Source organism: Protopterus annectens, chromosome 11.part0 (genome assembly GCF_019279795.1).
Source record: "Protopterus annectens isolate FY-2018-M chromosome 11.part0, PAN1.0, whole genome shotgun sequence".
Lineage (NCBI taxonomy): Eukaryota > Metazoa > Chordata > Ceratodontiformes > Protopteridae > Protopterus > Protopterus annectens.
Window position 1 is genome coordinate 1,371,794,811 of NC_056745.1, and position 17,167 is coordinate 1,371,811,977.

The 17,167-nt window shown below is 43.9% G+C and overlaps 1 protein-coding gene across 3 annotated transcripts in view; it reads left to right on the top strand.

Moving 5' to 3' along the window:
• Nucleotides 1-17,167, top strand: part of LRGUK (leucine rich repeats and guanylate kinase domain containing) — a 1,953,320-nt gene that overhangs the window by 1,821,979 nt on the left and 114,174 nt on the right. For all 3 annotated transcript variants that reach the window (XM_044088664.1, XM_044088665.1, XM_044088666.1), the window contains one exon: nt 14,191-14,325. In XM_044088664.1, coding sequence (XP_043944599.1) covers nt 14,191-14,325 — 135 coding nt within the window. The remainder of the gene's footprint in view (nt 1-14,190; nt 14,326-17,167) is intronic.

A 17,167-nucleotide genomic window follows, 5' to 3' on the forward strand; every position in this document is an offset into this window, starting at 1 on the left:
GATTTTTCACAAAGACAGAGTGTTTCTGAGGACTAATCCTTCCTTTGTTCCTAAAGTAGCTTCCAAATTTAACTTGAACCAACCAATCTATTTACTTGTGTTTTTCCCAAATCATTTGGACAGAGGAGAATATCTTCTGCACACATTGGATATTTACTTTCAACTACTATGCTACTGACACAGAACCAAATTCTTTAGAAAAGATTTGCAATTAACTAATTGTTTCACCCAAAATAAACTGGGAAAGAAGATTTCTAAACAGACTCTGTCCATATGGTTGTTGGATTGTATAACCATCATCTAAACAAGAATAAGAATTTATTTTTTTAATTTAATCTTAATTTAATATTTGTTTACTGGGAAAGTCCAACTTGGAACAAAGCCAATTTTCAGCGGAGGCCTGGGAAGATACGCTCCAGATGCATGTTGGGAGGAAACTGGAGTACCTGGAGAAAACCTACACAAACACAGGGAGGACATGCAGACTCCACACAGAAGGCATTCCAACCAAGAATCGAACCGGAGAACCTCTTGCTGTGATGGAACAACGTTATCGCTGCACCACCATGCCAAGTGCCAAGGAAGACTCTCCAATCCAAACCAAAAGCTCATTCAAGTAGATCAGTAACTACAGTGGAGGAAATTTGTGGTGCTGCTACATAGTCCACCTTACATACATTTGCCAAGCATCAGAAATTAGATTTGCTGTCCAGTTACAGAGCTTCTTTTGGGGCTTCATTTCTGGAAGATAGCCTGTCATGATGCTACCGAAGGAATAAGTTAACTGGAGATTCTGTCCCAATGATCAGATCAAATGGATGGATGAAATAGGACATGAAAGTTATGTAATGCTAGATCTTTTTTGTCCTAATTTGTCCGAAACGATATCTCTCCCTCTACCCCTCTCCAAATTGTCACTTCTTTTTGGATTTTCCATAGGATACTTTGATGACAGGGGCTACATGTTCCTGTAGTTGCAAACAACCTGAGGCTTGTAGGGCGCAGGGCATTATAGGAGGGTCAAAGTATAGGAACTTGAAGCAGAGAGCTCTGGCAGATGGCTAGAACTGATCTAAGTTGCTGCAGTCCCAACAGCCGTATTGGTCATATCTTATTCACCCCAACATCCTAAACTTCACCTGACCAGTTTGATGATAGCATTTTAGTTCCATCTAGGCATTTATTTACAGAGGATGAGCAATAGCTTCAACTGCTCAGATTTTCGCTTCATATTTTTGGAGTGGTCCTGATAAAATGTATGTTTTCTCTGACAAATCTTTGAGGATTGCAGTCACTAAATAATGAGACATTTGAGTTTCAGACTTCATATCCTTCAGAAAACGCATACTAATGTAAAACTTGTTATTCTATCAGTATTCTAAGTCAGTAATGCAAGAGCAGTATTAAATCTGTCCCTGATTTTGGGCCTTTATCCCCCATTATTTTTGTCTTTGTCCAGAATTTTTGTACCAAGAGGTTAAGTATGAACTCAGGTACTACCTGGATAAGACAAAAATGTTCGTAATGTCAGCCCAGCTCTTTATTTCCTTTGAATGTAAGGGAAAAGGTCAACCAGTATCCAAGAAAACTATATCCAGATGTCTTTCTTAGGCTTCTCACTCACACTGTTCTCACCATGTAAAACGCCTCCCTCAGAACACTAGGCTCACTTCACCTGAGCTGAGGCTATGCTTGGGCCTTCTGGAGAAGGTTGGACTCTACAGCTATTTTAGAGGCATCAACTTGGTCCACTCTGCATAATTTCACTAAGCACTATAAAATTGACTACTTTTCCACAAAAAGAATAGGATTTGCTAGATCTAATCTCCAGGGTCTTCTGGACTCTGGTCCAGCTTCCTCCACCCTTTCTGTCTATGCTTTGGTAATAATCCCATATAGCTTTATGCTACTGCAACAGTGATTTAATGATGAACATAATACAGCTGCACAAATGTATTTACCAGAACAGTAGATGTTTAAGTAGATCACTGTTGCAGTACTAACACTTTCCCTCCTCCTTGTTATTTTTCCTTTGCTGTTTATCTCAGCTGGAATATTCCTGGTGATCAACATCTTTGCCCAGACTTAAATGTATTGCCTAAGACAACTTGACAGCCTGAGATTCAACAACCAAGACCAGATTGGGGGGGGGGGGTACTTAAGAGATATGATGATAGCTAGATAACTAAGGAAGGACAATAAATAAATGTGAGTAATTGTAGGAGAAGGCCAACCACAAAGACAGTTTGCATGTTTCTGACATGTTTTGAGATTTTCTTCAGCATTTTCTTTCAAGCTGCTTTATTCCAATATGCATCTTGTGTTTCTCCTGGGTTCCTGCTTCCTGATTATTTTTGGATAATAGGACTGAGTACTTATTTCGCTTTATGTCATTCATGCTGACATTTGGCCTGTGTGAACTTGGGCTGCAAGGATGTGATCTGTTTACTATAGCTTTGGACTCAGAAATATATTAATTTGGTACTATAAACTTGAGCTTTCCTTCAGATGCTTTTAATGAGGCTATGGCACTTTAATATTTTTAAGTATGTCAGTAAACCTGGGTATTCTTCATCAATGGGATGTTAAATTTTTTGCAGATTTACCATTGCTTGCCCATCCACACATGACTGCCATTTTCTGCCCATTAGCCCACTTGTCATGGTTGAATTTTGTTTTGTGAGGAGCCGGTTTCCCTTTTTATCAGGATCTCATCTTTATATAACTATATCTGTGCTGTGTCCCTGTTGAACAACTGTTCTTCTGTTAGGAGTTTCAGAAACTGGAAATTCTACCTTGATACTCTTGTGAGTTTTGTATAGTCATCTGCAAGCTCTTTTTTATATTATCCTTTGCTTATTTGTATCATGCTTTGTTTACACTTTCTGTTTTCCCATGGCTGTTACTTCAGGGCACTGCTTATAAAAAAAGTGTATTTTATGGAGAAAATCTGGTATGTTGATCCATGTACCAAAACCCTGGCAATTCATAAGGGCACACAGTAGGGTAGGATATTGCATGCAATCTTAACCTCTTTGTGTAGCCGTAGTACGGCATGTGTACAGATGCATATGCCTCCCTCTCATACATATGTGATTCAAGATCACATCACCATACTTGCTGGTCCTAACAAGGTAACCCATGGGACTTCAGCCTCCTACAGTCTGATAGTGTTTAACTTGGCATGGCAGTGATCACCATTCTCTGCTAATATGTTGCTCAGCATACAGAGCTGAGTGAAATATTAGCACTTTAAAAAATGAAAAACACAGATCTCCTTTGTATGGTAAGAAAAGATTTCTATGCTGCAGGCACCCCTACTACCACAGCCACACTTACCATCCTTACATAGGTTCATAGGTTGGTACTAGGCTATTGACCCTAGGGCCTGTACAAGATTAGCCGTAACAATTCCCTGGCTATTTCTTCCCACACTATTTACTTCCCTGGACCCCTGTCTAGCAGGGCAACTGATGTGATCCCCGGGGTGAATTTCCTTTCTCCCATCCAATCATCAAGGTTCCTTTTGAAGAGGGCCAAAGATGCGCTCTGCTTGATATGTATGGGCAGTCTATTCCAGAGTCTGGGGAGTCTCTGGGTCAAGAACCTATCCCTCCAGCATGTTTTGTTTATTGTGATGACAAGGTTTAGATCCCTGGAGCGTGTGGCTCTGAGGTATTGGGATTTATTTAAGTGTAGCGTGTCCAACAGCTCTAGGTTTGACATGGCTTTGTATGTTAAGCCGAGATCGCCTCAGAGTAGACGATATGCGACAGAGTATAGCTGGAGTTTTTTAAGGTAGTCAGCATAGGACATCTGTTTTAGGCCTGTGATTCTTTTAGTGAGGTATTTCTGTGGCCTTTCCAGTTGTTTCAGATGTCTTGAGAGGTACATACCAAATGGGGCGTTGTATTCTATAATGGGTCTAATGAGGGATGAGTACAGTGGGACAATGACCTCCTTTTTTCTGGATAAAAAGCCCTTAGTGATGGGGTGTGCCACATAGAAGGATTTCCTGACAGTTGTGGCGATGTGGTTATTGAAGGTGAGACCAATGTCCACCTATGTCCCTAAGTCTCTTATCACACTTTCGGTGTTTAGTGTACTGCCACCTATGTGGTAATTCATGGGTACATGTTTTTTTCCCAAAGGGGATATCTATACATTTCTTGTCATTGAGCTTGAGCCCATGGCTCTGGCACCAAGCATCTGTTTCTGTAAGGCCGTTTTGTAGAGTATCGACATCATTTGGGGATTCAATAATGGCTCCCAGTTTGCAGTCACCTGCCAACTTTGTTAGCCAGAGTCCCTTAGTGTTGGCCTGTACTTCAGAAAAGTAGATGCCAAACAAGAGAGGTCCCAGGACTGAACCCTGAGGTACTCCTCTTGTCACTTGTCTGGAGCTGGATTTGGAGTCAGCTACTTTTACAGTGTGGGTTCTGTCAGTAAGCCAGTTGGCAACCCATCGAGTGACGTAGGGATTAATGCCCAGCTTAGTAAGTTTATCTATGATTCCAGAGTGGGGATGGTGTCAAAGGCCTTGGCGAGGTCCAGATAGGCAGTGTGGACTGCCTTACCCTCGGCCACGGCTCTGGAGACTGATTCAAAGAAGTCAATCAGGTTCAGGAGACAAGATTTGGCCCTTCACGAACCCAAACTGGGTGGGGTTCAGTGTTTTAAGGTTGCCAATATCTTTTTGTATAAGTTTCATGATAATACTTTCCATGGCCTTGCAGATCAGCACGTCAGACTGATGGGGTGGTAGTTCCCAGGATCCAAGGTGGATCCCCCCGTGTGGAGTGGGATAACTGTAGCTGTGCGCCACTCAGTGGGCATGAAGCCTGAGGTGAGAGTATGATTAAACATGACACTTAGGTGAGGTGCCAGTTCATTTTGTAGTTCATGTAGTACACAGCCTGGGATGTCATCTGGTCCCATGGATGCTGTAGTCTTAACTTTGGAGATTGCATTTTTTACCTGTGTGGCCATTATTACCGGAATTTGGCAGTCTTCCGGTATTGAGATGGGCCATTTAGGGGGTGAGAGGGGGGTGAAGTTGGCACATAATCGATCTGCCAGGATATTGGCAATATCCTTGGGATCAGTATATTTAATGCCATTTTTTTGTAGCTCAGAGCAGATCTGAGTATTGCCATTTAGATTTTTGACATAGTTATAGAATGCCTTGTGGTTGTCTTTGGAATCTTTGGCAATTTTATTTTCATAACTAGCTTTGGAGGACTTTATGAAGGATCTCAGTTTCTTACTGAGGCTGGTAAGGGAGTTTTTTTTGCATCCTGGGATTTTCCTCTTTTCTGCAACATTTTCTACCTTTTGTTGTAAAGTTTGTTTATGGCAGGGGACCACCAGATTGGCTTCATTTTTTTGGAGGAGAGCATCTTGGTTCTGTTTGGGATGGCACGATTCATGCATGAGTGGATGTGCTCGTACACTGCCTTAGTGTAGGACTCAGCAGTCGAACTTTCAGTTCCCATCTGCATGAGTGTCATGAAGTTTGTAACTTCTGACTTGAGTAGCATGAAGTTAGCTTTGGAGAAGTTTTTTATGGAAGTTTCCTTATTGGGGGTGGGGGTGGGATGTGGATGTTAAGGGTGATTAGCTTATGGTCTGACCTGAACAATGAGGAGGTGTCCATAGGTGTGGAGCATTGATTTCCTATATTGGTAATGACCAGGTCTAGTATATTGGAGCCCCTGGTGGGACTATGGATTAGTTGATCCAGGGCATTGGAATTTATGAATTCCAAGAACCGTTGAGCAAAGGTGTTGGTACACGAGTAGTTTTCCCAGTTAATGGCAGGGTAGTTGGAATCGCCCAGTATTAGGGTGTTTGATTGTATGTTAATATTTTCCAGTATGTTTAGAAAGGTGTAGTGAGAATCTTGGGGCATGGTGGGGGATCTGTAGCAAGCTACAATTTGGATTGCAGTCTTACCTAGTGTTAGTTGCACCTGGAGAATTTCAGACGCATTGTGTTGGGCAACTAACCTGGTGGTGTGAATATCATTGGTGAATATGGATACTCCTCCACCTTTAGTGTTTCAATCCTGGTTTGGTGGCCGAAAAGTGTGGTAAGAGTTGTATTCTGGTATTGCAGGGGTGCTCTCTGGAGCCTTGAACCAGGTCTCAGTTACTGCACAGATATCGATGTTCTCCATTTTTAGGAGTGCCTCGAGAGAGTGCATTTTGAGGTTTAGACTTCTAGCATTGAGTAGCATTACCTTCAGATTTTGCATGCTTGTACCTGTTACGGTGGTGGTTTTGTCCTTTGAACTTTAACTAAAAAAGGCACTATAGGGGTGGCGAGAGCCTTAGCCAGTAACCTGAATCCCAGGGGCGACAGGTGCAGACCATCTCTGGCAAAGCATCGTGGTCTGTCGATCATGTTGTCCCAGGCAGACAGATACTGGATCCTCTTTGAATGACACCAGAAGCTTAGCCAATTGTTGAAGTCAATCATTTTGTCCTTATATTGTGGTATCATTCTAGGCGAAGGTAGGATGTACTCAGGGCTAGGATCATACCTGCCTGGGCCACATGCTCCGAGAGCTCTTCCATGTCTCTTTTCATGTAGTCCAGGGAGGTACATCTCAAGTCATTCACTCCAACATGGACCATGACAGAATCATATTTATATTTGTTGTGGAGTGACTTGAGTGCATGAGTTATTTGGCGGATCCTGGCACCCGACAGGCAGCTGACTGTAATTTTCTCCTTGTTCAGTCTGGTGAGTGGGACATCAGTGTACCTGACTATAGAGTCACCTATGACTAAAGTGTTAGGTACGTTGTCTTGCCTTAGGGGCTGTTAGTGGGTGGCACACTGGTGTTGTGAGCTATGTGACACTTTGGTTGTTATTGGTGTTTGCGTTTCAGCTTCGGAGGTCCTTGTTGCTTGGGCAGGTTACAGTTAAGGGCCTCCACATATGTGGATTTAGTGTTGCTATGTGTGGGTGTTGGTGGTGTGAGTTTAGAAGGGTTATGTGTTGCTTGAGGTGTAGTGTGGGTGTAACCTTCTCTTCTTGACTGTCTATCTTAGACAATCTTGGGTGGAGAGAGCTTTTTAGTAATAACCCTAGCTCCATAATTATGCCCGAGTGAAACATTTTTATGAATTATTAATAGGCATAATGGTGGATCATAGCATAGATGGAAAAATACTTAAAATATACCTTACCACACAGCTTTTCCCTGCTGTGCTCTGTTATGATGTTATGCAACTCAACAAAGGAGAGAAGAGCAACTGTTAGGCTGCAGATGGGATCTAGGATGAATTGGGCACAGGAGCATTTATTACAGTATTATGTGCTGTGTGCAAGACTAGGCATGTTGTATACACAGCCATTAAGGAATTTGATCCTTATTTATGAATCTCTATCCTGCATGGAGGTGTAGTAAATACACTGTGCAGAGTGCTTGTATGGCACTGTGCTTTATGTTTATGAATACCAGGACCTGTGTTTGAATTATTGAACTAATTCTGAACTTTATCTACATTATTGGAGCAGTTTAACAGTTCCTAAACAAACAAAAAAATCCTGATTTCAAACAAGAATTGTATAAAGGTAGCAGCCTGGTTCTTTGATCATCATTTTTTTCCTTATATGACTTTTGTTAGGCAGAAATTTTTAGAGATTTTAAGCAACTTAGTGGTTTGTCTAATGTATGTATCTGATGTTATCCATGTCATTATTCCTCACATTAGGGTCTTGGATCTGACATCAGATCTGAGCTGGCAACTTTAGCTAAGACAGGTCCAAGGCTAAAGCTCCTCCCTTTCCCATAACTCCCCATATCCCATTTGCCACATTTTGCTACAGATGTGATCCCTAGCTCTCACTCAGATAAGTGCTTCTGTTTTCTTGTTTAGCTTAATTTAACTTAGTTTATCTTTAGTCTACTTAGTTTTAGTATTAGTAGCCCCCTCCCTTAGCTATCCTAGTTTTTGGCAGGGTAGTTTCCCATTTGTCAGGTAGGTGTTTGGCACCCTTTTCTTTCTTTCTCTTCTGAGAACCTTTCAATGTTGGGTCTTTTTCTGTTGTATCTGAAAAACTCTCTGGGTTTAAAAAGTGCACCTTGTGCAGTCGGAAGATGCCCAATTCCGACTCGCATGAAAAGTGCTTATATTGTTTAGGGGCTCCTCACCTGGAGGTTGACTGCAACTTTTGTGCTGTATTCAATCCCAGGGCCTTAGCGGAGAGGCATAATAAGCTGATGCTTAAAGGTTTGGTTCAGCGGGGTTCTTATGTTACCCCAACAAGGCTTTCCCTTCTGAGCCAAAGCAGAAAGCCCCCACATGCCTTTGGTGGCTTCAAAAAACCTAGGCTGTTGGATCTAAGATCCCCAGATCTGACTCCAGCCCAGGCAATCTCAGACCCAAGATCTTTGGATCCAAGACCTTTGGATTCTTCTAGCAGATCCAGGGCCTCCTTGGATCCGGTGGGTACTCCAGCCTCCCATCTGACCAGTTCATCTGATCCGCTTGCTCCTGCCGCTTAGCCTTCAGATCCGACAGGCTTTTCAGATCCACCTGTAGTTATTGAGGATGCAGCATCACCTGGATCCACTAGGCATTTGTGTCAGTCAGCTCCTATATCTCTTAGCCAAAGTCCAGATCACAGACCTAGATCCTCAATGTCCAGGGTTGGGTCTCAAGCCAAGTCTACTCAATCCTCCACTTCCTCCAGATGATCTAGGAGCTTGTTACCTTCAGATTTGGACAGGATGATGAGAAGCTTCCTCAAGGCCCAGATATAATTAGGGATTTTGGCTTCCCCAGCCCACCTGGCTAGGGGTGCCTCTCCAGTCCCAACTCTCCGTTCTCCTCTTCCAACCCCAGGGGCTTTGGAATCTCGGGACCCAGATACCCATGGTCAGATCCTGATGATGTTGAGTATTCCCTTTTTCTCAGCCCTGTCAAGGTCCCTGGCCTGCTCTGCTCCTCCACCCTTGGGCCAGAGTGGGCCCCATGTTGGAGTTGTTGGTGCCAGCTCAGCAGGGACAAGGTTGGATCTGGGCCTTTCAGACCAATCTCTTTCCCTTGGGGCTTCGGTCCCTGTTAGCTCTGGACTGGTATCCTCCAGGGACCACTGTGCTGTGTCAAGGTCTGTTCTTCTGTTTTGGGGGGCTTTGCCCTCCGGGAATGGGGACAAGACTTCTTTCAGCCTGTCGGCCTTCTGGGTGGTAGGTGGTAGAGAGGACCTTCTCCAGTACTGGAGCAACATCTTCCGCACCTCCGGGTCCACCCCTACCCCTCTCTACCTTGGATCATGAGTCCTCCCATCTTGTCCAGGGTCAGCCCTCCCTTACAAGCCTTCAGGGGGTTTCTTCCCATCATGGGGGTTCCCGCATCTTCTGAGTCCTTCACGGAGCCCCCCACAGAGGAGGCCCCTTGTAAGAGAAAATGCAAGAGGAGGCACTTGGACTCTCCCCATGGAATCCCTCTCAGGGATTACAGACCTCGACGGAGAAGATGGGTCCCCTAGATCTCTGCCCAACGATGTCTCCTTTGGGGACATCCTTGAGATCCTGAGGCAAAAGGGTGGATGGTCTCCCCAACCTTTGTTTTCAGAGGAATCTGTGTTTCTGAAGGCGTTCGGGATGGGCCCATCTACTTCCTGGATATCCCCCCTGCTGACGAATTGGTGGAGCTTATCGCCTGCAGGGCCTGGAAGGAACCTGACACTGTGGAACCAGTATCTATATGAGCTGACAAGTTCCTTAGTCCTCCCATGGACCAACCCTTTTGGAGCAAAGGAGTTCCGGTTGATGCCATCATAGTTGCCGCTGCCACCAAAAAGAGATGGAGGAGCAGATCTCCATGGTCCATTCCCCAAATGAGGAGTCTCAGGCGATTGACAGGCATGAGAAGCATGTGTTTGCCTCAGCTACCTTTGGACTGAGGGCAGTTAATTACCTGGCACACTTCATCTGCCTTCAAAGGGACTTGGTCAAAGAACTCACTACTTCCCCTGTAAGTTGTTGCCGGAAGGGGACCTCAAGAAGGTCTCTTCCATCCTCTCTTCTCTGAGGTTCTTTGATAATTGCTCAATGAGGCTAATTTCCAGTGCAGTGGAAGCTACCTCTCAAGTGGCAGGTACTGGCATAACTATATGGCGGCATGCTTGGTTACAACTATGTGGGTTTGCAGAGTCCTTCAAAGCGTCTTTTACTAACGCTCCCTTTGGCGGGTCCACCCTCTTTGGACCATCTGTGCAAGAAGGGCAGACTTTGTCCATGGTTAGAATCAAGTTTTCTGCTCCTCAGAGGTTGTTTTCCAAGACCCAATGAGGAGCTAAGAAGATGTGATTCCGGAGGTTACGGTCTTCCTTCCAGGACGTTCTTGATGACTCCTCTTCCAAAGGCAGGGGAAGAGGATTCAATGGCAGATGCCACTCTAGAGGCAAGAGGGGTCTACAAAAATCAGGGCTTCAGGGAACCTTTCTCTGAGCAGCCTTTTCAGTGCTCATGAAGCATTGCTGGACAGTCCTACCCTGGAGGCAGTCAGGGTCCATCTTTCCCTTCACCCTGGACGAACATCACCTTCGATCAGTGGGTGTTAAACATCGTTTCCAGGGTTTTTTTCATTCCCTTTTTTCAACCCACTCCTATACAAAGGCATCTCCCTGAAGTACCACCCAGCTAGAGGGAGCTGGCCTTCAAGGAAGTTCTACAACTTCTTCAAAAAAAAAAAGAGCTATCCAAGAGGCCCCAGCACGACAAAGAGGATCAGAACTTACTCTCGCTTCTCTTTAGTGCCAAAAAAGACCAGGGATCTGCTTCCTGTTCTGGACCTCAGTGAGTTGAATCTGTCAGTCAAGAAGTCCAAGTTTTGGATGGTCACTGTTCAGTCCATTCTGCCTCTCTTACGCAAGGGTGACTGGATGTGCTCATTGGATCTCTAGGACGCCTACTGTCATGTTAAGATAGACAGGCATTTGAGGAGACACCTTCACTTCTGTTTAGGGGCCAGTCATTACCAATTCAGAGCCCTGTCCTTTGGATTCACTACAGCCCCCCAGGTGTTTACCAAATGCATGGCAGTGGTAGCAGCTCACCTGAGGCTGCAGGGATTACAGGTGTTTCCATACCTTGACAGTTGGCTCCTCATGGCTGCCACAAAGCATTGACTGTCACAAGCCATCCAATACGTCCTCTTTTTATTCAGCCAGTTGGGGATTACAGTTAATCTCTCAAAGTCCAATCTGGCCCCGACACAAAAATTAGATTTCATAGGAGTCCACCTAGACTCCGTCTCAGAGACTGCAGCATTACCTCTTTGCAGAGTATAGCTAATGTGGTAGCAGGTCATGCAAGTCTTAAATCTTTTGAATACTTCAGTCCATTTGACTCTTCATCCCCTAGGGTCCATGGCTGCAGCCATAAAGCTTGTGCCACCTAGCATGATACCATATGCAAGTTTTACAGTGGACCCTGGTGATTCAATGTTTCTTCTGTCTCAACCTATGTCCATGTCCATACAATAGATACCAGTGTGCAAACGGCACCTTCTTTAGTGGCTTCAGTCTCAGGATCTTATTTTAGTGACTTCAGTCTCAGGATCTCATTTTAGGCAGGACCTTTTCACTCCCTCCACCCAAGGCCATGGTGACCATTGATGCTTCCCTGTTGGGGTGGGGGGACTTCCAGGGGAGAACAGTTCAAGGCACATGGTCCCCTCTAGAGACCAAATTGCACATAAACATCTTGGAGATGAGAGCAGTTCTCCTAAAATTGCAAGCCTTTCAGGATTGCCTTTCTCTGGGGAAGATTGCAATTCAGAAGGACAACATGGCAGTGGTCTGGTATATCAACAAACGGGGGAACAAGATCTTACCCCTTGTGCAGAGAGGCCATGAGAGTGTGGGAATGGGTGATGTCCTCCAGGCACTTTCTTCTTGTGACACATATACTTGGGGATTCCAACGTGTTGGCCGACAAATGCAGCAGAACCATATCGAGTCCTCACCAGTGGCCCCTCAATCCGATAGGGCGCAACCATGCTGTGACTTCTTTACCTCCCCAACCAACAACAAATGCAGCATGTACTTTGCCCTGATCCCCCCACCCAGGAAGTTACTGAGGTATGCTCTAGTCCTTGATTGGCCTCCAGGTGTCCTCTATGCTTACCCTCCCATCCCCAAAGTTTTGCAGAAGGCACACTGCCTGGGGACATCCCTTATCCTCATTGCCCCCTTCTGGCCTCGTCAGCCGTGGTTTCCCTTCCTAAGGTCTCACCTGAAGTATCCCTCTTAGATACTGGATCCCCTTCAGGATCTGATCTCCCATCCTTCTGGGCTCCCTCTTCCCAATCTGCGGACCCTTTGTCTGACCGCATGGTTTCTCCATTTTCACTCATTTTGAAACAGTCCAGGCTAGCTTTCCCTATCAAGAATATTATCCTAGCCTCGCAAAAGCCTTCCACCAGAAAGGTTTATAGTAGCAAATGGAAAAGGTTTTCTGTTTGGGCTAAGAGCAGGAATCTGGACTCCTTTATTGCTCCAGGACCAGATATTCTCTTGTTCGTGTCTTCACTTTTTCAGGAAGGGGCAAGTTTTTCTACTATTAAGCTTCAGTTGACTGCAATTTCCAATTTTCATGAGAATAGTGAACTTACGTTCTCTTCCCAACTCTGTAAAGCCTTCATGAAAGGCATTTTCCTTCTAAGACCGCACGTTAAGGATGTCTCACCTCTTTGGGATCTAACCTTAGTGCTGCAATCTCTGACTCAGAGCCCGTTTGAGTTTTCTAGTTCTTGCAATTTCAATTTTTTTTCTTGGAAATTGGCCTTCCTGTTAGATATAACTTTGGCTAAGAGGGTATCCGAGCTGCAAGCCCTTTCAATTGCTCCCCTGTATATGGTCTTTCACAAGGACCAAGTGTCTCTTAGAACAAATCCATCCTTTTTTGCCCAAGGTTTCCTCTGAATCCAACCTGAAATAATATATTCAGTTACCGGTTTTATTTCCCAGTTGTTATAATAAAGGAGAGTACATTCTGCATACTTTGAATTTACACAGGCAATTGCAAGTTTATCTGCATAGGACTAAGTTTCGCAGATCAGACCAGCCTTTTGTGGCTTTTTTCCTGAATAGACATGACCTCCCCATTTCTAAAGTGACTCTAAATGGATCTCCAGCTGTATTCGACAGACTACACTGTCAAGCACCTTGTATTTCCAGGAAAGGTTAGAGCTCATTCTACTAGGTCTTTGGTTACTTCTTTAGCCTTCATGGCCAGACTCTTCATTGATGATATTTGATATGCTGCCACTTGGTGTAATCCTCACACTTTTATATCTCATTACAAGCTCAATTTGGTTTCCAGTACAGGGCTTCCACATGTCCTTCCTTGAGGCCTACCAGGGTAGATTGTAACTGGGGACTCTGACCCCACTGTGAGGTATAATGACATGGATAAAATCAGTTAGAGTTATGTACTTCATAACTTGGCATCTGTGTTATCCTATGTTATTATTCCTCACATTTCCCTCCTGCCATCCCCCTTCCTTGTTGGATCTCCTGAGGAAGTTGGAGTGTTAAACAAAAACAAAGTCTGAGCCAACCAACACAGCCCACTAAAACACCAAATAATTTCACTAAAAACTCGTTTATTCAAATGGATTAGTGCTTTTGCAGGATTGCTGCTTCATCAGATCCAAAAGAGAGAATAAAAAGTGAAGTTGGAGTGTTGTTGGTTCAGGACTATTTCCCTTTCTTCCTTTTGGGTCGTAATGATACTGATTATGTTAGCAAACTCAATCTGAGGGTTAGAGGGCAGCAGGGAATTATGGGAGAGGGAGGAGCTTGAGACTTGGATCTGTCTTGGGTAAAGTTGCCGGCACAGATCCGATGTTGAATCCAAGACCCTACGGTGATGAATGATAACACAGATGCCAAGTTATGGTAAGTACATAACTTTTTATTTTCTCTCACTGAAGATAACATCATCTTGGATATACAGCTACAGATCTGTATCAAAGTAACAATGTTGGTGATCTAGTAGCTGTTTACAGATCCACAGTTAGAGTATTATTTTGTCTAGGTTTTCTTCCTATAGCTCCTTTTTGACAGCTTTCCTAGAAGGCCGAAGCTGGTGTAAATATCTTACATCACTGTGCTCATTAGTTCTACTTGTCATCTTGCTAATTTTGTTTTCTGCTTTTGTTTCAGACATTCAGAAACTGCACCAGCACATCTAGGCCCTCGTCAAAAGTTTCCAGATTCAGCATCATATACTTCCATGCTCCCTACTGGAAGCAACATCACACAAGATCGTAGCTTTCCTCCTGCCAGCCCTGACAGCAGGTAAGAAATCTCAAACACAAGGTGACAAAAATCAGTTTTGGTACTATAGTGGTGGAATTTCTGCGGTCTTTGTTAAAGCAAAATGTGTTTCCTGCTGTGTTTGACTTAAGCTGCATCTCTACAATGTATCACTGCATAAAATATATGCCAGGCTAGATTGCCTGGTGCTTGAACTGTACAGATAAGTCATGTTCCAGCTGAATGTCTGTACACATATTATATTCACTTGTGCTCATAAGCACTTGTATACATTTCCACCTAGGAAACAGGAATAAAAATATTTACTAAGCAGCACACAATCTAATATTACAGAAACAGCTGGCAGATGCACCAATAGTTATATACAGATCTGACATTGTCATTTTTCATTCTATCCACAACCTATGGGTTCGAATCCGATCCTTTGGATCTGACTTGTCATTACAGTAGCTCGTGGTAACTAAAAAACTCTTGAGCTTCTCAATTACCCATGATGCACCATTCGTAAGTATGCCAGATCTCGCTTGCCACTATTCATGTTAGATGTGATGACCAATTGCTCTCGAGCAGATAAGTGAAATGAATATAATATCTGATGTTGTCAGTCTTCATTTATTCTTGACCTTTGGGACTCAGTTCCAATCCTTGGAACCAGCTCGGCCATTATATAGCTCACACAAGCCAAAAACTCTCGAGCTAAGTCTCTACCCACAATACCCCTCTGCAGATTACCTCAGATCTTGTTTGCTGCTCTTGTCGCAAGAAATGTCAGCCAGATTCTGTCATCAGCTAAGTAAAATTTTCATAGTTTTTCATAGATTCTTCTCTAATTTTTCTGCGGTACTATTATTTAGATATTTATGTATTCTAATAGTTGAATTTCGTTCTATCCACTTGCCTCACTTCTTTGTTTATCCCCCTCCCCTACACTTTGGTGTTCTTCTCTACCATCTCTGGTAGTTCTTCCTTTGTCTTTTATCTAGTTTCTATCTCACCTTTTTTTGAATGAGTGTGCTGTTTTTAACTTATGGTATCCTTTGTCTATTTTTGTTGATAGCACTCTCCCTAACTTTTTTGGTAGCTCTGGCCTACCATTGTTGGTAGCCATTCCTTTTATATATGTATGTGTGTGTACGCTCGTGCTTCCTTTTTAGTGTGTCTGAGTGCTATCTGTTGACAGTTACTTCCATAGTCAACATGGCAGATAAATCCAAGGAGACAACTGGGTTTAAACAATGCTAAGGTTGTGGTAAGAAGATGCCCAACTCTGATGGGCATTCTTCCTGCGTGTGCTACGTGGACCCAGCGCATCTAAAGCAAGACTGTACAATTTGTCAAGCATTCAGTAACCAGGCCCTTGTAGAAAGGAAAAACAAAATGGTTTTAAAAGGTCTAATTAAGTCTTCTTTTGAGGAGGCTCTGTCCAAGTCCAACAGATCCTCACCTTCCTCTCTCTCCTCTTCTTCTAAATCTTAACTTGGACAAAAGAGGAGTCATTCAGTCCCAGCGTCCCCTTCTGCTTCAGCAGCCAAGAAACACAAACCTTTGGCTCCCACACCTCCAGCAGAACTGAAGTTTAAAACTAAGAAACTTGCAGAACTAACATCCTCAACACCATCTGCCGTAACTACCTTAGCACCACAGGTCTCAGTGCTGGCCACCTCAGTACTGACAACTCTAGCTTCCCCATCAGTACTGGCTCCACCTGTGACACTGCCAGAAATTTTGGAACCAATACCACCCCTGGTGCCAAAACCAAATATCATCAATGTACCCAGGACAAGATATTCCCCCTCAGTTGACCACTTTGTGGGACAGCTCCCAAGTCCATTCCTAGACAGACCGGAATCTCCCTCAGGTTTCTCTGTCCGTTCCTCCAGGAGTCTGACTGAAGTCAGTGTTGTGAGGTTGGTGGATCAGCTCCTAGTGGCTAGGGGTGTTTCTGTCTCTTCCCAGGCCCCACTCTCTTCTGGAGATGGGTCTGTCTCTCCCAGAACTCCGCCAGACTTTCCTTTCCTAACCTCCACTGAGGGCTTAGAGCTTATAACTCTGATTCCTCCAGTTTCAGCTGCTCTGGTGCCAACAGTCTTTACCCCACTGGTTCCAAGATCTGCCTTGAGTTCCTCATTTCCATCAGCACTGACAGACTCTAGGGGCCATAGCTATGCTTATCCAAGGGTCTTGGATCGGCTCCAGTTTATTATTCGGGATCATCCTTGACTCTCGCAGCTTTGACTGACATGGGCTCTTCTTCTGCTCCTGCTTTGGGGGTTAAACAACAAAAAATCAATCGACCCTAACTGCCAAAGGTGTCCCAAAGCAGTACAACAAAGTAAGAAAATCTTCAAGGTACATCACCACGAGCTTGCACTTTGTAAACAGCGATAAAAACACTCTTTATTTGAAGATAAACAATAAAAGTGTTTAAAACACACAAAATTCCCAGCTGAGATAAGCGCTTTCAGCTTCTTAAGCTTTCTTCAGATCATAAATAACAAGTGCTGGTTAAAAACATATATATTGTGTTGCAGCCAATCCAGTGGCTTAAAAATATTTTTTATCCTATCATCAGTGCATCTCTTAACACTTGGTCCTTGGTTAGAAACAAACTTTGCACAGTATTTAGCTTCCAATCAAAATCTTTTGCTGCTGCTGCAGCATCCTCAATCAGGTACGAACACTCTCTGTTCTTAGCATCTCTGCATTCGGAGAAGGTTAACACCCTATAGTGTGTAAGAACGAATCAAATTCTTTAATTGTTTTAAGCCACTGGATTGGCTACAACACAATATTTATGTTTTTACCCAGCACTTGCCATTTATGATCTGAAGAAGGCTTAAGAAGCCGAAAGAGCTTATCTCAG